At 53.2% G+C, this 21,130-nt stretch overlaps 4 protein-coding genes across 4 annotated transcripts; 1 reads left to right on the forward strand and 3 right to left on the reverse strand.

The window, feature by feature from the left end:
- Positions 1–6,670: 6,670 nt before the first annotated feature.
- Positions 6,671–7,954, forward strand: COL26b_002870 (uncharacterized protein; the record flags this gene model as incomplete). The annotated part of the gene is made up of 1 exon (XM_053175776.1): positions 6,671–7,954. The coding sequence occupies one exon, from the start codon at positions 6,671–6,673 to the stop codon at positions 7,952–7,954; it is 1,284 nt and encodes a 427-aa protein (XP_053040205.1).
- Positions 7,955–8,044: 90 nt separating this feature from the next.
- COL26b_002871 (uncharacterized protein) lies at positions 8,045–8,763 on the reverse strand (the record flags this gene model as incomplete). Its single annotated transcript, XM_053175777.1, has 2 exons — positions 8,045–8,106; positions 8,256–8,763. The coding sequence occupies 2 exons, from the start codon at positions 8,761–8,763 to the stop codon at positions 8,045–8,047; spliced, it is 570 nt and encodes a 189-aa protein (XP_053040206.1).
- Positions 8,764–13,815: 5,052 nt separating this feature from the next.
- Positions 13,816–15,173, reverse strand: COL26b_002872 (uncharacterized protein; the record flags this gene model as incomplete). The annotated part of the gene is made up of 3 exons (XM_053175778.1): positions 13,816–14,094; positions 14,151–14,381; positions 14,439–15,173. The coding sequence occupies 3 exons, from the start codon at positions 15,171–15,173 to the stop codon at positions 13,816–13,818; spliced, it is 1,245 nt and encodes a 414-aa protein (XP_053040207.1).
- A 1,010-nt stretch (positions 15,174–16,183) lies between these two features.
- COL26b_002873 (uncharacterized protein) lies at positions 16,184–18,725 on the reverse strand (the record flags this gene model as incomplete). The annotated part of the gene is made up of 2 exons (XM_053175779.1): positions 16,184–17,074; positions 17,124–18,725. 2 exons carry the CDS (start codon positions 18,723–18,725, stop codon positions 16,184–16,186), a joined length of 2,493 nt encoding a protein of 830 aa, XP_053040208.1.
- Positions 18,726–21,130: the final 2,405 nt, after the last annotated feature.

A 21,130-nucleotide genomic window follows, 5' to 3' on the forward strand; every position in this document is an offset into this window, starting at 1 on the left:
TTTCTGTGGTAGAAGGCGGGGGTAACAGCCATGGCAGGAGGCTTGTATCTGTGACTAGGAATATGCTGTTCGTATTCAATCCCGACAGCATGGTATTGTAGCATCCAATATAGGTCATCTCGCCATCAGGATTCTCCATCCGCCAATTAACGCACTGGGGTTGCCATCCGCTGGTGCTCGCGGTACTACGGATTCGATTATTAGTCACATCGAAGCCAAGAGTGGTGTTTGGTCTGGCTTTTCTTTCGTCCTGTATAGAAAAGCATCGCCAAGGAAGGCATACCAGCATCGAGTTCCAGGGCCTAGTGTGCCGGTTCGACATATCCCTGCACTTCCATCATAGCAAGCAGTATATGGTTGAGGGGAACATCCAATGTATGATCCTGAGGTCATGCAGGTCGTACTTGGGCAGAATAGTGCTTGAGGCTCGGCTGCTACTGCGTCAGAAGGGCACCTGTGACGAAGAATCTTGGAAAAGCACCACTAACTTTCTGCCGAGTTCACTAGGAATCCGCAGGTATTCTCAGCTGCTCGCCGGTCGAGATGCGCATTTCTGAATCGTATTCTTGGCGGTGTAGTCGGAGCGGGCGACGCCCTCTCAACGAATCCAAAGCCATCGCCGATGGGTGTGCGGCGGGCCGGCAATGGGTTTGCAACGTCCATCCGCTTTCCGGGCTGCAAGAGACAGACAGCACCGGTGGGAAGTATAAGAAGTAGATACAGACGCATCATTCGTTCACGGTTGAGGGACTGCGTCGGACTGACGGATATAGATCACGGCAACGTTGACAGAATGGCCACCACCTTGGGAGACAATGCATACATATGTTGTTCAATTGCAGATGGACGAGTTGGAGAGAACTCAAGAAGAGGCACTGAATTCTCATGTGACACTCAGCTTCCCGTCCTAAATATCTGCCTCTGACCAACTCTGGCATTGGGTGGCCGATGACGAGGAATGAGGCAGCATACCTCGGGTAGAGTAAGTTCCATGCCATCTAATAAGGCCTAGACATTTTAGACGCTCTTTCTACTAAAAGCGGCTTCGTGAGAGTCAAATAAGATGCAGGCTGATACAGATGCCAAGGCAGTCCTCGGGACGAGCAAATCTTGTGAGGAAGTTGAGATAAACGGGCTTGATAAGTTGGCTAATTCTCGTAGTGAATTGTTTCGATATTGAATTGTTGTAACTGAGATGGAAATAAAGTACTATATTTTCTCAAGTTATTCCGCCTCCAAGGGAGAAAAGGTCTTGGCTAGTTCGCGAGGGAGAGGCCAAGACAGCAGCTTTCTAAAAGTCGCAAGGATCTGTGCCACACAGCGTATTTATATGTCTCAGGCACATAAAGCCAATTCGGCGCCGGCTCGAATACTGGTCATGCAGATCTGTTTTGATTTGACCCAAGTCCGGCAGTTTGTGGCGTCCCGAGGCTGATTGAGTGTCTTGGCCTGACTTGAAGCTGTTCGTGATTTGAATGACCCTTCGCGATATTGCGCATTAAACTACTCTTCATTTACTATGAACAACTGAAAGGCCATACACAATTGAGAATTACCTCCAAACTTCTGTCGAAACTGCCAGATCAAACTTGATCCTTCTCAGCCATCCAAAAACCATCATCCGAGTTCTGCCGGCTTGCTCGGGCTGCCCACGGAATTGACCGTCGCGGGGAGCTGCACCGGCTTCTCCACCACAGGAGCCTCGTAAATTTCTTTGGCTATCGGGGTATCTACGGGAGAAGTAGGTGACGCAGGATTGCTCTTGGACTGCCCGTACCAGCCTTCGGTCTGTGGTTGGTGGTGAGGACTGTGATTTCCCTGGAGCTCCTGGACGACTGTCGACCTCCTGAATGGCCGTGATGTCCCGCGTTTCTTCTGCACAATAAGACAGACTACGATGCAGCCGGCAATAGCAAGAATAGCGAGGCCACCGAGAACGCCGCCGACAATAGGGCCTACCGGGGTCGGAGAGCTGCCACTGCTCGCCTCACTGACGGGCGTCAACGGGGCAGTTGGACTGCTCAAGATCAGAGAAGTAGAAGATGGAACGACTGAAGACGCCACTGAAGTCGTTGCTGGTACTTCAGTGCTCCCCAAAGCCTCCATTGCTGCTGTGTGCAGCCAGACAGTCGCGTCCCATACAACGTCGTCGTTTCGGCAACCTAAGAGCGTTTTGGTGCCCAAACCACCATCATCCCTGAGAAAGGTCTGGCATTCTGGAAGCCACCCAGAAGCTGATGTGCTTCATATGAATGTCAGTATAAAGTGAGCAAAAGGAAAGGCAACGCGACGTACCAACACAAAGTCTGACTCCCGATAGTCTTGCCGGCCGCGCATTCAGGGGCAGGACCCCCAAGGCAGGTTGTGTATGGTCTGTACCCACACCCCAGCCATGAACCCCAAGCCGAGCAGTCGGATGCAATATCATCGCATACGCGAGTCATCAAATCTTGATGGACGGTATGTCAGTTTCCCCATCTTCAAACATAGAAAGCTGAGCCATACCATGATCATGGCTCACAGTGAAGAACCCGCAGGTGTCTGGCCCGAGAGTTTCGTGATGGCGAATTGACATGGCCCTCAACTCTAGGCTAGGTGCTGATGTTGGCTCTGGCGGTATGCCGGTAGCAAGATATCTGGATCTGCGTGCTTGAGTTCTTTTCGGCCGATCGAGATGGCCGCCACGACTGTGAACGCTGCCAAGGGGGCCTTTCCACTTGCCGTCATCCTGAAGCCCGTTACCCTTCTCAATTGGACGGATGTTCCTGACTAGCCTGTGCTCGCGTTGGTGGCTCAAATTTCCAGTTCGTTCATTCCGAGTTTGGCGGTCTTTGCTGTTATTCGGACCATCGTGTCTGTTTTTCTTGTTCTCGAAAGCGTCTTGCTTGCTACTCCCGCCGTCGTGGTAGATGGTGTTGTTCGAATTAGGAACTCTGCAAGTAGTCTTAGGAGGGGTGGCCGGCCGTTGATGGCCAACCATATTCTCTGGAGTTTCCATCTTGTCTTGGTAGGTCTGCTCGATTAGAACGAGGAAGGGTGGAATGCAAGGCAGTTTGGCTCATCACTGGATAAAGCAATGGTATGGCTCGAGAAAGGGGACTCTCAGAAGTTATAAGCGGAGAGACTCTCATCGTCACCCTTTGGCACGTCTCGGCTCAGTGGCGAAGTTAATGAAAGAGACGGTGTAAGGGCGAGTGTTTGTCCTCCCGCCGAGGAGGACTTCGATTTAACATCCTCTTGTGAGTGTTTGTCGACATGTTACTCGGCCTGACAATTCTCGAATGACCAAACCTTGTGTCCCTCGACTTTGTTTCTTTGATGATGGCATTCGAGACGCCCTGTTTTCAAATGATCATCAGTGATCATGCCCAGAGATCTTCTTGGCCCTTGCATGGATGAACCATGGCCCGGTGGTGTTGTTTGCCACGTTCGCGATGCTAACAGGGGCGGACTCTTTGTCTTCAAGCGAGAACCCAAATCCGCTGCCACGTTTGTTCGGCAACCAACACCCTAGTCATCAAGTGAGATCGAGTTATTGAGCCTATTAACATTATCTCTACCAATACTTTCGTACCAAACGCCAGCCTGTGATACCCATATGCGAACCTACGAATCCAGCTCTGCCGGCGTAGTTGGGCTACCAAGCTGATTGCCTGACGGCGCCTTACATACCGAAGCGGTCGAAATCCTCGGCGCCGACACTCTGATGACCGGCGACTCTGGCGGTGTCGGAGGTACTAACGCCGCAGGCCGATACTCACCCTGCTCTCTGTTCTCAGAAGCATCAGGCTCGTCCCCCTGAAGCTCAGCCATCGGTGTCTCAAGCCGTCTGCCCACTGTCTCTACCTTTCCTTCTAGACTTCGACGTCGCCGGACAAGAAGCCAAAGGACGAAGCACGAGATGGCGCCCACAATGGCAATATCACCTATGACACCTCCCACAATGACCCCAGCTTGTGAAGAAGACGAGTTTTCGTTGCTTGTGTCAGAAGATTCCGAAGCAGAGGGCAAAGTAGGCGCAGGTTCTGTTATAGGGGAAGATATCGCCGGAGCTTCAGATGTCCGGGCCTCGATAGAAGATCCAGCAGCCAAGATGCTTCCGGTGGTTGTCGTAAATGGCGCAGGTAGGGTGATAGAGTCTATCTGAACCAGTAAACTCGTTGCCCAGTGCAAGGTGACCGTCTTATCCCAGGCGAGCGCAACATCGCGGCATCCATACATCTTCTTGATTCCCAGTTCGGCATCGTCTCGGACATATGTCTGGCATGCCGGCACCCAGCCGGAAGTTTCGCGACTATCACCGTTAGTTCGTGAGTGGGCTGAGGAGCCAACTTTCTCAAACTTACCAACAAAGTGTGCCGGCGCCGACTGTCTTCCCAGATTGACAACCCTGGATCTCCCGTGCGTTCGCGCACACCGAATACGCGATATTGTTGCAGCCGATGAACCCGTCAGATATCTTGCAAGCCTCATTCGGCGGACATTGGTGTGTTCTAATTACTGTGAACTAGTCAGCCCATAGTTTAAGTCATTAGGAGGGAGATAGTTGGAACATTTGTCTTCCTCGGGAGTGTAGTAGCCGCAAACATTGATCGGTCTACTGGTAAGGCTGTCTCTGGCTTCAAGTCTTGGAGGCGGAGTCGGTGATAAGCCAGCATTGTAGGGCCAAGAACTCGTAGCTTTGACAACGACGATCATCGCTCCGAGAACAGACAAAGTATTGAAGAGTCGCATCGTCTTCAGGCTGGCTCGTCTGATGAGCCATCCCACTCGTCAGGAAGTAGCCGGAACAGAGGAGACTGGAGAGTCCTTTTGCGGCAGGGAGGCGGCCATGGCTAGATTTAATCTCTGGCCTATTCATTCTTCCCACACTTGAATGCATGTGAGCACGGTGGTAAGCCAACGAAAGAGTCAATGAAAGCTGCATGTTTGTCAAGGAGCCGAGCTGCGACATGCGCTGCTCCACCTCGATGACAAACAAGCAGCGGCCGATAGGTGACCTTGTCGCCTGCTTCTGGTCACCCTCGCTTCATCCGCAGGGAAGCGAGTGATTGGACCTGAATTCTTCACACGAAGATTTGAACTGGCCGAATCTATCGCGAGAACGGCTGGGGTAGGTATTGCTGGTGGAGGACATCTTGAGCGCGGTTTGTTTTCTTCAACGAAAAGGAAAGCCGAGAACTGAATACAGAGAGATGTAGGACTGCTGTATAGAGTATGCGTAGACTTTGATGATAGCAGGGGTGCAAGAGATGCTGTGATAAAGTGTGAAAGACGAGCCATGGAGAGAGCTGAAGTTGTATTGTTTTATGTCGTCCACGGTGAAATGGAGAGAAAAGTAGGCCATGGCGGTAGTACGCATTCAAGGAAAGATCCGTCAGCGTGCATTGGAAGGAGCTGCACGAAGAAACATGCTCTTTCTTCTTCGACTGCATCCTGCCGAGCGGCATGATGAAGCAGTGAGTTAGGTTCTCTTCGAGGCGGAAAACACCTGCCAGCTTTTGGACATGGGGCCTTCCCCGTCCTTGCCCCTCTTCAGCGGGAGGTAATTCGGGATGACATAGGCCTTACGCATCTATATGACGTGATAGACAAGATCAAGACTCGCAGAAGAAAATCCAGTTGACGTGAAATATTGAAAGAAAATCGACAGCTGCCAAATCCATCAACCGATCCACCAGGAAGGCGCATCCATAACAGTCTTCGTGCTCCATATGAACGATTCAAGCATTTTCAGACACTTCAGTCAGCCCAATAGCCCGTCGCTGTTGTTCTTGTTGCTGTTTCGATCGTTATTACCGTCGTCGTCATGTTGTCGCTGTCACCGTTACTGCTGTCGTCTCCGATATGGGAAAAAAAGACGATCTCGCCATCTTCTGTAGGTCTCCCGCTCCACCGCAGTTCAGCTTCGTCGTTCGCTCGCTCTCCAGGTCTCGGTGCATCATTAGAATCTATCTCGTGGTATGCTTGAGCCCGGCAGGATTGCAGATCACTCAGCTATATAGTGACCACTTGAAATATGCGAATGACAAAATGTAACACACTATCTTAAAATACAGCTCAAGTGCTGGCTTATAGGACGGCGGATCGTTGCCGAGAAAACGCAATCCCGCAGCTCCTTGAGTACTTCACTCATCTTTCTCTCGGGTATGTGCTTATGGAGGTCCTTTGAAGCGTTATTTGAAGTACCCGGACGATAATTGGCCTGGGAAAATTGGTAGGTGATGGAGAGAAAGTACGACGAAGGGGAAGGAGGGAAAAAGTAAGTGAGGCGCCGGTGTAAGTCGGTGTGGGAGACAAGTCCGCGACGACGCGCCGTGACCTCTGGTCGCCGCAGCTCGCGCAAAAATTTTTTACTTTCATTATTTTTTTCTTTTCTTAAGAAGTCTAGATCTTAAAGAATCGGTGAAAGCCACAGTTCCCTACCTGCTGGTAGTTTCTATTGTCGGTGTATGTCAAGGCGGTTTGCGCCTGCCTATCTGTCGACTTGCACAATTTCAGACCAAATTCTCTCGCCGGGCCCACCCTCACTGCAGCCAGAGCTGCTCATCTCACAACCTCTCACTTTTATTATCGAAACTCACACACCTGTAACCTCTCTCAAGGGCTGCTGCCTTCTCAGACACGGACTGCACAACACCCTCATAAGACACGATCATCCTCGCGCAAAATGACCTCCGAGTATAAAACGCCGTTTACCTTGATAGTCGAAAGGGAGGATGGCGATGTTCGCAAGAAGCACGGCAACAGCACCAATGCTTGGCGCGGACCCCTCTTTCATATTTGGCCCATCAACACGCCAGCGGGGTTCTCGGGCGTCTCTTGCCTCATGGTAATCATCAGACACTTCAACTCTTGGTTGTTAAAGGATGAGGTGGCTTACAACGACCCGCTCCGAAGGAAAGAGGAAGAAGACAACCCGCTACTGCAGCTGTCATGGGAGACTGCGCCCCTCTGCTACCCCGGCGACTTCGAGAACCTGAGGAACAATCTCATCAAACACAAGATCGTATCCGGAGAGACTGCCGAACACGACCTCTCATTCGCCTACCTGGAGCAGTGCGAAAAGCTCGCCGAAACCATTTGGGCTCGTGGGCAATTCAACCTCTTTGTCAAGATGACCAAAGAGAAGGAGGAGGACCCATGGCAAGAGGTGAGGTTGAACTCCAAAGAGCACGTCATCGTCATCGACAACGAAACGCAGGGGATGACTGGATTCGACGTCCCGGCCGCAATCAGAAGGCCTTGTGGACCTACCGACGACGGCACCATAAGCTTCATCTTTACCTACGCCCCGCCGATTATCAGAGCCAGATTTACGCCGTCTGCGAACGACAAGTTCAACCTGATGGATTTTCTGACTTTCAAGATGGTCCTGCCGTATGGTCGGCATCATCCACTTAAGGGACCATATCGGTACGTGTTGGCTATGGCTGTCAGGCAACGGGCCGAAGGCAAGGATGGAATGGATCACATCAGATCTTTCCACGAAACCGGTTCAGACAATTTACCATCGGATGAGGAGGCCTACAGCGAGTCGGACTGGGAGATCGGCGAGCCTGATTACACGTATGCTCTTTACTACCACGAGACCAAAGCCAACTGGTTTCCATTGAGCCTGGAAGAGAGAGCCAGCGTGCGGAAACTCCGTGAAGACCGCAAGGCTACTAGACCTGCGTACGAGAGAGGACTTGCCGCAGCACAGGCATATCTGGATGGTTGTCTTGGTGACGACACGAAGAGAGACCGGTCTCTAAGTGCAGAGGAAAGCGAGCGCCCAGCGAAAAGCGCCCGCGCATCGATAGAACAGCCTTCTCAGGCTCTTGGCATGGACAGGACTGCAGTCTCTCACAACTCTTCGGCTGCAGAGAATGAGCCTGGTATCAAGGACGAGCCGGACATCAAGAACGAGCCTTGCATCAAGGGCGAGCCAAACTCGAGTGATACCGCTTAGGGTGTTGAAAGTGCTGTGAGGTTTCTTCAGAAAACTCACAACTTAATGTCGGCAAAAGATAGTAGCGAGGGAGGCGGTCAACTCAACAGCCTAAGTCGAGCTGGGGTCTAGGGGCTCGTCGCGGGAGAGCGCATGGCCAATTCTCTTGGAGTCTACCGGTCAGATCACAAATGTATGGATCAAGGTTCGGCCAGTTAGTTAGAGTTGCAGAATCGATTGATAGACTTCAAGTCTGGACCACGGTGTTACGTGGATAACTGTCTCCAGCTCTGTTCACGAAGAAGGGCATCGGCTTGCTCACATCGCTCTTGTTGGCTGCTTCTTTGGAGCTCGTCGAAATTCTGCTGCTTCCTCACCAGGAGCTGCTTGCACTGGAAAATCTCCTGTTCGAGTTTCTTCACCGGTGAATCCACCAAAGATTGCCTCACAGCCGTGGTTGCCGCGTTGAACAACGCGGTTGTGAGCGTCGACTCTGGATTGCTCAGGTTTTTGTTGAGAGCGTGTAGCTGCCTATCAATGCCGGTGCAAAGCCTCTGGACCATGGAGACTCTGTCACCAACATCGTCAACAGGGCCGACTGCCGCTTCTTGCTGCTGCTCGTTCTCCTGTACATCCTCGCCTTCCAAGGCTGCTGGCAGGTTTCCGGCGCCGGTCTGATGTTCCTCGTCGCCAACCTCGTCGCGACGGGCTTTCTTGTGAGTGACGTCGGAGCCATCGCCGTCTGAATCATCTGGGATCAAGTCACAGTCATGATGTCGCTTTCTGAGCTTGGAGGCGGGAACGTCGGTTTGTGCCTTTCGGGGAGGCATGGTGTGTCTGTCACTTGGTTAGACAGTGAACAAAAAAGAGGATATATTTTGAGGCCAATCACAAATTCCTACGGATACTTACGGTCTGCTTTATCTGGAGGCTGATGGGTGAAGCGAGACAAAAAGGTTTTTGTCGTGTTCGGGATGTATTTTTGGTGATGGCTGTTTGAGAGAAGGGAGTCTGGAAGGTGCTTGTCGGTGTGTGATGGTGAGAGGAAGGCAAGCGGGGCAACGGTGTAAGTCGGGGTGGAGCACGACCACGCGCTGTGGCCTTCGGTCAGCGCAGCTCGCGAAAGGAAAGTTTCAGAGAAAATATACAAGCTCAAGTATTATGAAGTGCTATGGCAAATATAGCTCCCGGGGAAGGAGACAAAATGTGAAGAAATTCAATGCTTGTTCAGTTGATTTCTTTGCTTGCCCGTCTCAGCGGCTGTCCATGGGCAAGCAGCCTTGAGCAGACACCCCAGTGAAGTTGGAGGACTCTGGTTAGTAAATCCAACTTAAAAACCGCTGCATCTAAAGGCCAAAGGATTTCCGCATTTCAGTGTTCCCGAACCTCCCGCCTTGTACATCAGCCCCCTCAACAGTCCATTCGGGCTGCTTGGAGCACTGGGGTCTAGCTAGATCCACCTGACGGAGTCGGCCTCAACCTACACGACTCCCGGTCCGTCGGAAGAAGCTAAAGACGGGCGCTAAGTTAGCATCACGTTCCGCTCACCTGTCTGAATGAGTTGGCACTAAATTGGTGGACTGGTAGAATTGCACAGAAATTTGGTTCACTGAGATCAAGGCTTCAGTTCAGGTTCCGAAGAATTGCTAGTGAGTGCTGAAAAGGTGTATTTGGGCTTATTATGGCAGCAATAAGCATTACTGCAAACTTCACCACATTTTCCAACCTTCCAATCATCCCTACCTTGTGTTCCATGAGCACCGGTGTATCATAGCCATCTACAACAGTTATTAGCATCTGCCATGTTTACATGTCGAAATCACGTACGCAATCGTTCAGCCAAGTGATTCTTTGTTCCACTGCTTGGCTTCATAGACGGGGCCAAGGTTCTGATAAGTCCAGCAAGACACATCGAGGAGCTCTTGACTGAGTCCAGTGCCATAGTCTCCAGGCTGTGTCTCGAACATTGCGGTTTCTGAGTCGAAGTTTGTGGGATCCATGTGGTTGACGTCGTGATTCTTAGGGGCAGAGGTGACATTCACCTGCTGTGCAGCGATGTTCTTGCACTTGCTGCAGCTGCTCTGGTGATGTTTCTTGTTGGATGAATGGTTTTGGCGCTCCTCTCCGCATGCCATCCGGACTTTAGGACCATGCTTAGACCTCATATGTCTCTTGAGGTTAGAGCTTGTCGTAAAATGCTTTGAATGACAATTCTGTTCCTTGCATTTAAAAAAGAGAGTTGGTATGGAAGTCAGTAGCACAGCCATAGCGAATAAGTGGCTGTTGGTATAAGTCAGAGCTTGTGATCGATCCTTGGTGACTACGGGTCGGAGAACTGTTTGGCCTATGATGCTTAGCAGACATTTTCATGAAGAAACAATTGGATGTCAAGTTAGAATTTATAGCTCTCATGGAATAGATCTGCTCGGGTCGAGATTGAGGATTCCGTCTATTTCAGCGTGGTGCAGACCACAGTAAGGAGAAGTGCAACAGGGAGCTGCGTCGTCCCAAAAAACTCAAGGGGAAGTGCAAAAATATCACCCGGGATTTTATTATTGCAGTCTTTTTAATAAGGCAGAACAGCAGGGGTAGCAACACCGACCCGCGCTAGAAAAGAGTCGAGCTCCCCCCCATCCAGTTCCCCCAGATTGGCACCAATGATAGCACGAGTGGCAGCCTCGAGAGCCTCGGGAGGATTAGTAGGTCTGCCAAACGGCGGGTCGGATCGACAGGGTTCTGGGATGTGGGTGAGTGACACCATGCTTTTCTTTTCTAGTGCTTCTTTCCTCAGCATACCCCGCCGTCTCCTGATGAATACCCAGTCCCGATGTGCTCAAGGTAGCAAGTGGGAGAAATGGGTGAAGATCTGTGCCCACAGTTTTGGGGCAGTCGACTATCGGCTACTTGTTCGTCTATCGATCGGAGGGTTGTGGAAAGGGCTTTTCTATCAAGAGGAAATACACCGCAGTAGTGTTGATGAATGGTTGGAGATGGACCATCCCTGACAAGAAGGGTTCGTTCCGGGCAATCTAAGCGTGGCTAGAGGGAGCGAGACAGGCAAGGGTTGCTGGCTGATAGGGTGGGTCTGGTTATGTCTTCAGTCGCGCAGCGCGAGTGAGATACGTCGCTAGGTTTCATGTTTTGCGCGCCTCAAGATAGAATCCAACGCTCGTACAACTGCATTTGATTTCTATTTTCTTTCTAAGAGCGGAGAACGCAGAAAATAATCTGATGAGTGAATGGGTCAAGTGACTGGTTGGATCCAACCAGGCAATTAAGACTTTCCACACTGTTTGCGAGCAGCGTCAATTGGAGTATTGTGAACAACGTAGACAAATAGAACTCATCATCTATCGTAACAAATCAATCCTTCAGGTTTTCATACTCCAAAGCGAGCGAGTATTCTCTCCAGCCCCAGAAGATTATATCACCGTTCACGATGTCCCCAAGGCTTGGATCATGATCATATTGACCCGAAGCCCCGTCTTCAGCAAGGAAGTTGTGATGATCAAGGCTGTCGACAGCAGCTCTGTGTTTCTCCGGCGAAGTCGAGGTGTCGTGGTGGTCCATCGTTTTCTTGCACTCGCTGCAGGTACTCGTGTGCCGCTTGATGTTCCAAGGTTGGTTCGGGAATTCTTTCCCACAGGCCGCCTAAACCTTTGGACCATGCTTGGATTTGACGTGTCTATTCAAGTTTGATTTGGTGGAAAAAGTAGAATTGCACTCGAGATTGGAACATCTCAAGCTGGTGGCAGAAGTACGACCGACCATGGTTGTGGAGTTGCGAGGACGTGGAGGTTCTGGGTACCCGGGTTCTCTAACGATGAAGGTGTTTTGTGTTGTGTTACTGCTCTCTCACGATACCGACGTAACAGACGAAAAGGGGGAAGTATCGATGATAGAATGTTTTGAGCCATCTGGCATGTCTTTTCCCGGGTTATATATTTTGGACAGCAGTATTTGAGGATTCACAACCAGGGATACTGAGCGAGTTGCCGATGACCATATCTCACCTCCTCGAGCAGGCGCGTTTGTGCCCACCTGTGGCTTACCCGCCGTTGGTGTAGCACAAATCGCCCGCTGCGCCCGCTGCGCACACTGTGAAGGTCACAGTGCCCCGGGGCCTTGTTCTTCCACCTAGCCTTTCCCTTCCTCCCTCCCAGTGTCGGTACATAGAGCCTCTGGGCGGAAAAGCAGCATTTGCACAGTGAAGAACGCGCCAACTTCGCACGTCCGCAGAGCGCACACTGTGAAGGAGTTGGCCAGCTTCCCACGCACCCGCCGCAGGCAGATTGTTAGTCCTTTGGTGCCCTGCAATCCAACCCTCATCCACTCAACGCTGATACATGTGATGCACCTTACGCTCACACCTCCACGTACCGTTACCGTATCAAGCTTGCACCTGTAAAAAGGTTATTTCCACCACCTGCACCCCCATATCTCGATTTTCCTTCATCTACTTCACCTCGCCTCACCTCCTTCTACTTCACCTCACCTACTGCGTACTATCCCGCGCCGGGTGGTCAAGACAGTTGGCGTGGTGCTTGCTGTTCAATGTACATTTTGATGGATCCAGGAAGGAAAAGCAAACGGGACTCCCAAGCAGGCAGCGTGACCCTTACGGGTCTGGGATGGTGCATGGCATGGTTTTGCGGTGTTGCTTCGTGCATCTATCTACACACACATACCATACACCCCGGCAGCCGTGATGCCTGCCACAAGCTGCGTCCCGTGTCTGAGAAGGCGGCTACAGTCGACGACTAAATTTCACTAGAACCTCGTGGCCTGGCCTTACTTGTCGCTATCGCTTGTGTAATAAGGAGCTTCAAGTACTGCATTTCTTGTCTGTCATGGTTCCTACCTAACCTCGCCGGAAGGACTTGAGATCGACTAGATTCCGATGTGATTTCAGGCGTGAGAAGTCACGGTTTCTAGCAGATCAGGAGAGGCGATTCTTACAGAAAAAAGATTGCATTCATACGATGGACACAGAACGTCCATTGTTGCGAGCTTAGAATCTCTCTAAATACACAGGCGCATACGACGATAATGCGAGATTCTGCGCGTCGATGTGCTTATAGAAAGTTTTGCTGTGCGGCAAGCCAAGGAGGATTCAAAATCATAGCTGATCCACCACTAGAAGACCAACAATAATTTGAGACTGGCTTATCTGCAGGCCCTGACCACTGAAAGGCTGCCCAGACTTTGCCTTACCTTACCTCATCCTACACCACCGTCTGGTCCGCATGGGTACGGAGGGCGGGGAAAAAAAAACTAAAAAAAAAAAAAAAAACCTCGATTATATTGGAGGAAGTTCCCAAAACCTCGATTATGTGCCCATTTTGAGGAGTTTTGCGGAGAACGGCACCCTCACTTCGCGTCCTTGATCGAAGCTAGGCCGTTTCATTATCCCTGGCCGTCCTTGAGCTTCCCTGGACCAGCAGGGCTTTTTGATGATGCCCTGGTAGTTGTGCCAATGTAATTTTGGCATCCGGCAGCCCGACGGCGACATGAGAGAAGTCCCCGCGCTGAAACCTCCTTATGGAAGGACGTCTGACACTAATTCAGCTACTCGGAGGCTGTCACTTTAATCCCAGAGGCGGGATGCCACCTCCCATACTAAGCAGCCTGGATTCTTCGTGACGACGTCAAGCCACGCCAGCATGTCCTTGTGTCGTCGCGACGAAGCAAGGACGAAAGTCTTCGTATATCAAGTCGGTGCCTTCTATAACCCTACTTAACGTCTATGGGGTATCTTCCTAGTCCGCCAAAATGCAACGGTCGACACATGCTTGAATATACTTTCTCCCTTGGAGCAACCATCCGTGAGCTTCTCAGCTAATGCGCAGCATTCATCTTGTCTCCACACCACCTCCTCGTTTCTAATTTGCCGCCAAAATCTCAGCAGCATCTGGCGACGAGCTATGATCATTCTTGCCATGCGACTTCTTAATCAGTTCGACCTGCTTCTTGATCCTCTCCGCCTCCTTCTGCTTCTCATGCGAGACGTACGACCCGTACCGCAGCGTGCCGAGCGTCACGACGGCCATGAAGAGGATCCCGATGACGGACCGCCTGATGAGCACCCACCGCAGGCCCTCGATGTCGGACTTGGCGTCGCTGCTGAGGTGCAGGCTGATTTTATAGTTGATTTGTTGGATCTAGCTGTCTTAGGATGTGCCGACGACAAGTAGGGGTAAGACGATGGACCACTTACCACGCTCTCACCAGCCTTCTGCTCCTCCCTCACCGCCATCTTGCGGTCGTTGAACATGCCGCGGACGTTATCGTTGAGCGTCAGCAGCTCCTGATTCAGCGACTGCGTGAGTATGTCCACCTCGTGCTGCAGCAGCGTCCTCTTCTGCCTCATCTCCTCGTCCGCCAGCTTCTGGTTGTTCTTCACCTCGGTGCTGAGCTCAGAGCACGCCGCCCTGAACAGATACGTCTCCTGCAACTGCGTCAGCAACCTCCATCATCATCTCCTCCTCACAGGAACAGAACTCACATTCTCCACATCGCTCTTGCTGACCAAACTCTCCTGCGCCACATCCAGATTGTGCGCCAGAATCGCCCGGATGGCCTTCATCGCCGTGATGGACTGCGCCTCCGTGTACCCCCCGCCGCCGAGCTGCTTCACCAGCGAGAAGCTGTCAAAGTGGTGCACGTACGGCGGCGTCTCCATGTGCGGGTGCTGCTTCGCGACCTGCTCCGGCGGTCCCATCTGCAGCACCGCCTCCAGCGGCCCGCTCTTCTTGGCCTGGTCCCGCGCCTCCTGCTTCGCCACCTTGGCCTCCTCCGCCTCCTGCTGTTGCTCCTCGCCGGTCGGCGGCGGTGGTGGTGTGCTCGTGGGTGTTGTTGTCGTTGACGTCGGTGTCTCCGCCGCCGACCCGTCTTCGGATGCGGTCCCGCTCGGTTTCGGGTTGGCTGCCGACGAGTCGGGGGTCTTCTCCGGCGCGGTGGTGGTGGTGTTTGGTTCAGGCTTCGGCGCCGGCACCGGTTTGCGCGTCTTCTCGCTCTCGGCCTTCACAGGCTCGATGCCCTTGCCGTGCCGCGGCGCGAAGCCGGACTGTCGGGCCTCGGGCGTGGGCGCGAAGGCGGCGTACCCTCTCCTCCGAACCTCGGCGGCGGCCCGTTTGCTGCTGCTGCTGCTGCTGCGACATGTCGACGATGCCCTGGGCTCGCTGGCGCGCAGGGTGCGGTAGAGGTGCGGGTACAAAAAGGTCAGTCGTGTCGTCGACATCGTGTGCGGTGCATTGAAGGTTGCAAGAGAGAAGAAACGAGGGAGAATCAGTTATGCGTGACGGGACGTTGTAGGTCGGAACGCCCACCCGGCCCAATTTCCCACGATAATTGCTGCGGGACGATTGGACACGTGGGGGCGCACAGGGGTTTGCGGGACCAATGTCGGAGCTAGTTCAGGTGCCCGACTGACACCAAAGCCTGCCGCTTAACGTCGGCGCCATGATGTAATGGCTGGGACCCCTGATTAGCTAATGCTGGGTAGTCCCCGAATCGGGCAACTTTGCATTGGCTGACCGGAGCTGTCAGCTCGTGAGCATCTTGGGACGTCGCCGGACATGCCTTTCAGATGCACCGGATATCCGGCTCCCTCACGTCCAGACGAACGTCCCTGGATGTCCGTCCTAATACCGTTACATAGGACCTCAATGTATATGTGGTTATCGCTTTTACTTTTACTGCACTTGTCTATTGACAGGTCTATCCGTCAGACCAACGCTGGTATCGCATAGACACGATAATTCCAATAAAATACATGAAGTCAAAAGTTCAACCTCGCCCACGTGAATCGCCCGTGAACCCAAAAAAAAGATGCACCCGTGAACGTCTACCTTGCCCCCCTTGACCGGTTCTCCAACCTTGCGTACATGTCTCAGCCTTTTGGTCCCTTGATACTCCACCTTTCTGAAGATGTATGACCCAGGAGTGTGTGTGAATGAGAGGAACCATCAAGAGGTAAAGAAAACACGAGTAAGCCAAAACAGCCCTTTTTTTGGATCCCCCAAAAAAGTATGTTGTCCAAACAATTTTTCTACCGTTGACCTTGCCAGCCGTGTATGTGTTGGGTTTTGCATATTCGGGGGTGTGTTGTAAAAACAAGAGATTAAGTAGGAGACGTGATACCCACGACAGGGATCATCAAGTCCGTGTCGTGTCGTGATGCATTTGTGTAGTACCTCGAAGCAACCGTGACGCCATCATACCGAACGAAGTTTCGTGAGCAGGTTTGATCTAAGCCTCCTCAACCTGCACCTTGAGGCTCACACCACCGGGCACCCCGGACTTGTTGTCGTCGTCCGCCACCTCGCCGATGGCGCTGGCGTTCGTGCTGGGAGGACTGCTGCTCTGAGGGCTGTTGGGCTCCATCGTCAGAACCGGGGTAGGTGCGGTAGAGTCGGCCTGAGATCCTCCGGACTTGGAGGGAAGGGTCTGTGTGGCATAGAGGAGCCGGTCAATGGCCGCAAGCTGACGGCTAGTGCTCGTCTTGCGGAGGAGGTTAAACTGGGGCTTCATCTCCTCGATGAAGGCCTCGCGCTCGGAGCCTTCAATCAGGTTGAGCAGTTTCTGAATCACGTAATTGCCGTACTGATCCTTCATCATCAACTGCAGCGAGCTGGTTCCGTCACTGGCCTGGGAAGTGATCTGCTCGCGGATGCCCTTGCGCTCCTCCGCGGTGCCGAACTGGATGCACTTCTCAACCACGTTCGAGGCGAACTTGTGCTTGGACAGGGTGACCAGCTGGGAGATGACAAGCTGGATAATTCTTGAGCGGTCCTCGGGCTTGCCGTGCTCGATAATGTGCTGAACAACGTAGTTGCCGTACTGGTCGGTGATGAGGCTCTGGGTTGAGTTGTGCAGCTCGCCGAGGATCGTCTCCTTGTCCTGTTCGGTGCCGTACTCGAGCATGCGCTGAATGACCCTGCAGGCGTACATGTGCGAGGCCAGGGTGCTCACTTGACCACGGAAAGAGTCCATGATGAAGTTGATGTAATGGCGGGGGACGAGCTCAATGATCTTTTGGACTACGTGGTTGCCGTTCTGGTCCTTGACAACCTTGACAATCTCCGGCTCAAGCTCCTTGACGAGCTCCGCCTGCTGCTCAACGAGGACGTGCTCCAAGGCCTGTGAAAAGTCAGTAAAGGGACAGTAGCAGATTGATGCGGGAACTCACCTTCTGGACAACTCTGCAGGCGTACATCTGCATCGACAGGTCGACGACCTTGCCCTTCATCTGGGAGGCCAGCACCTTCTTCTGCACCTGGTTGCCGTGTTCAAAGAACTTCTGGATGACGTAGTTGCCAAAGACGTCCTTCATCAGCTGGATAGCGTTGGGCTCGATCTCGCGGAAGACCTGGTCCTTCTCGTCACTGTTCGCCGTCTCGAGCTTCTGCTGGATGAATCTGGAGCCGTGCTGGTCGCCGCTGAATTCGACGACGTGGCTGTAAATGTCCTTAAGCTCGTACCGCTTGTTAGACTTGGAGCTGGACCTGAACTCCTCCAGAAGCATGCTGCGCATGCCCTTGCTCGGGTCCTGGTCCTTGGTGGCACGGATCGGCACCACTCCGGGGATGGAGTACGGCGCCATGTGCAGTCCGTATCCGGGCATGGGGATCTGCTGCCTGACGTATGGGTCGTACACCTGGGGAGCGAATTGTCCGGCGAAGTTGGGGTTATAGTAAGGCCCCGCGGGGAAGAAGGTAGGCGCCTGGGCCGGGATGAAGGGCTGAACCGGGGTCCGCCGGTCGCCATCCGAGACCATTCTCAGGTCGCGAGACGATGACCTCCAAGGATCAGTCTGCTGGGACGCATACGTCTTGGGGCTGGTGACGACACGGTACTGAGCCGGCGTGCCAGAGATGCTGGCGATGGAGCCCCGCTTATACTGCTGCTGTGCCACGGGGTCGGCGTAGGCATCAGGGAAGGCTCCGTTGACGTCTGCCCTCCAGGGCTGAGACCCAGGGTTGAACTGGAAGCCCGGTGCGCCACCGCCAATGGTCTGGGCGATTCCGGACCCATCATCCAGAGTCATGGACTTCTTGAACGTGGAGGCAAGGTCTGAATCCTCCATCTGCCTGTTGTTCGCCAGGAAAGCGCGCTGGTTGGTGGTTTGCGAGGGGAAGGACGAAGAGTGGGCAGGCATGGGACGAGTCGAGGCGATTGAATTGCTCGGGGTATGGCCATAACCACCAAACGTGTCTCGGAACGCAGGGGGCGAGTGGTGCGAATCATCAGACTGGCGCGAGGGAGGAATGCTGCTGTCTCTGGAGGGAGCACCAACAGCGCCCAGGCCGGCCAGATACGCAGTCTCTTTCGAGCCGCGCTTCTCCTGTCTGGCGTACCCCTCATACGGACTGTTGAAGCTGGCTCCGAAGCTGGTATTTTCCTTGTCCTCCTCCAAAAACGATTTTGGCCGGCCGTTGATGAAGCCGCGGCCCTGTCCGATGGTAGCATTGTCAAAGAATGATGAGGTGCTGTTGTGCAGGTTGTCGCGTGTGCGGTTTGGCGACGTGCTTCCGGAAGCAGATCGGGTCTGGGTGCCGTCCTGGTTCCAAGGGCCCTGACCCCAAGTGTCTGCCTCCGAGCCCGCGGCGAGTGCGCCAGAGCCCGACGGCTGGGTTGTGAATGCGTCTTCGGCTCTGGCGTTTCCGGCGTTGGCCTTGGCTGGTCCCCCATAGGTCGTTGTCCAGATGTTTGATCCTGTGGTGTAAAGGTGGTTGGAGCCGAAGGCTTGCGCCGCTCCGGGTGCTATCTTCTCGTCTCGTCCGTTTGCCATCGCTGGGAAGGTCTGGAAGCGACCTGGCCGTGCCTGTGAAACGTGACAAGTTAGCAACGTGGAAGCCATGAGAGCAGAGGACGACGAAGGACGGGAAGGAATGATGACGGACAGCACGAGGCGAGCCTTCTTTTTTTGAGCAAGCTGCCAGGTCTAGGCGAAGTTCCGAGCGCCGAGTTGGCGACTCGAGCCAAGGGCCATGATGGCTCTAGTTAGGCGCAGTCTTGAGACACACGGCCGCGCGCTCGCATCGTCGCATCCGGGAGTCCATCATCCCCCTCCGGACCTCGCGTGGAGTAAAAGGGAAAGCAACTTACAGTGGTTGTCATTCTCGAGGAGTTTTGGTGTAGTTAGCGCAAAGTCGGTCTTCGGACGTCGGATGCGAGATCGCGACTTTTGTGCTCGCTATGATGACGCTTCTCCGCTGTTGGTTTTTCGTGAAGAATGTTGAGTGCAAAAAAAATGTCGGAAGGTTTGCGAGTTGGTAGGAGGCCGTAAGGGTGGTTCGACGCAAAGGTGTTTCGTCAAGATATCTATGAGGGGTATCTGTGGCGGCAAAAGGTGTGACTCTGCTCCGTTTGCTGGTTTGCTGGTGGCGTGGGTGCAGGTTTTTGGGTTTTCCGCTGGTGAATTATATACGACTATGTGTGAACTTTTTTTTTCTTGCGACAGTGACTTTCTCCAGGAATTCTCTATGGCGCGAACTAAACGAAGGCAGCACGCCAGCTGTCAGCAAAAGACCAGGTCGAACTGGGGGCGATGTGCTAGCGTAAAGCCAGGCCGTTGGGGGTATTGGGGGCGATAGAGCTGGATGCACGTAGAAGATTGATAGAGCGAGGGAAAAGAGCAGATGCAGATGCAGATGCAGATTCGATGGGGTGAAGAGGGCAGAGTTGGACGGAAAGGTGAGTGTGGAGGAGGAGGATTGGCAATGTGTGTTCCCAGCCAAAGACAAGGAGGACAACACGGTTGAGAGGCAAAGTACCTTGCTTGTGAAAGAAAGAAAGAGTGGATTCGGGATATGTGGGAGGCGCGGAATATGCACAGAGGGAGGAGGAGGAGTAAGTAGGAGGAAAGGGCGAGTGAGATATGGACCAAGAATGAGGATGATGAGGATTTGCGGATGGAAAGAGGATGACGACGAGGATGAGGGAGGGAGGAACGAGAATGCGGCAGCAGTAGCAGCAGTAGCGACGACGGGGAAAGAAAGAAAAGAAAAAAAAAAAAAAAAGAGTGAGAATAAAGCAGTTGCGGTAAGGCTGATTAGGTTGGTGATGGATGGAGCGCCCGCTGCCAGCTAGGGCGAAAGGCAGGACGGGAGCGGGCAGCTAATAACTTTGTAGGAGATTTTTTATTTTTTTTGCTTGCTTCCATGCCTGCACCAGATCCAATATGGAGGAGACTGCACCCTTGGAACTCCCTGAACATGGAGCAGATGGCACCTCGTTCCAGTCTTTTTCGCCAGGTAAGAGGGTCAACCCAAAGGCAAAAGAGGGCAAGGAGAGACAACACCGTAGGTACTTCCCAGTAGTGTACACGGGAGGCTAGGCCCTCTACCGTTTAGTTTAGTGCAGGAGGGAGGGGAAGGGGAGCGGAAGCGGAGGGAAGGGGCCAGGGATGCTTGGGATGGGTTGGGGGGGGACAGGTTTGAAGGGGGGAGCCGACATGGAGCTCTCTTCGACTTGGGGCGTCTCCAGTGCGCAGTGCCTTCAAGGATATGACCGGGGGGTGCATTGGTGGTGCCGCTGCTGGAGCTGCTGGGGAGGGGACGGAGAAGAGCAGACGAGAGAGAGGGAGAGAGAAAGAGCTTGAATCCGCATGTACTTTTGCAGCAAAGCCAGTTCGGGTAGTTTATCTGCGCAAAACACTCGTACCTTTGACCTCGCCTTTCCTTCTGGGCCAGGTACCAACCCAACCTACTACCTACTGACTAGTAGGGGAGCCCTGGGCCTGAAGGATGGAGCCAAGTGGACGGACGCTGGGACGGGAGGATGGATGGCTGCCCTGATTGATGGGTGCCAGACGGGACCGGGTGTTTTTTAGGCGGTGCCAGTGGGTGCACGATGCTGCTGCTGGCTGCGAGGATGGGAAACTTGAAAGCCGGCCGCCAGAGAGGGATGCGTCGTCGACTGATGGACGACCGGGTTGGAGGCGATTTGATGGTGGAGAAGGTGAAGATGAGTTGAGGGGGGGTGAGAGAGCGAGGGAAAGAGGAGGAAAAAGAAAAGAAGACACAGGGAACGGGAAGATCAGAATGAACACCACCCAGCAAGCCCACGCAAGGTAAGGTGAGGTAGGTAGCGCAGGCAGAGAGACGGAATGGATGGATGACTGTGGACAGCCAGCTAGAGAGGGCAACGAGAGACAGTTTGCGCTGCCTGTCTGTCAAACACATGACAATGTTG

Source organism: Colletotrichum chrysophilum, assembly GCF_026319265.1.
Source record: "Colletotrichum chrysophilum strain AFK26 chromosome Unknown scaffold_15, whole genome shotgun sequence".
NCBI classification, from domain to species: Eukaryota; Fungi; Ascomycota; class Sordariomycetes; order Glomerellales; family Glomerellaceae; genus Colletotrichum; species Colletotrichum chrysophilum.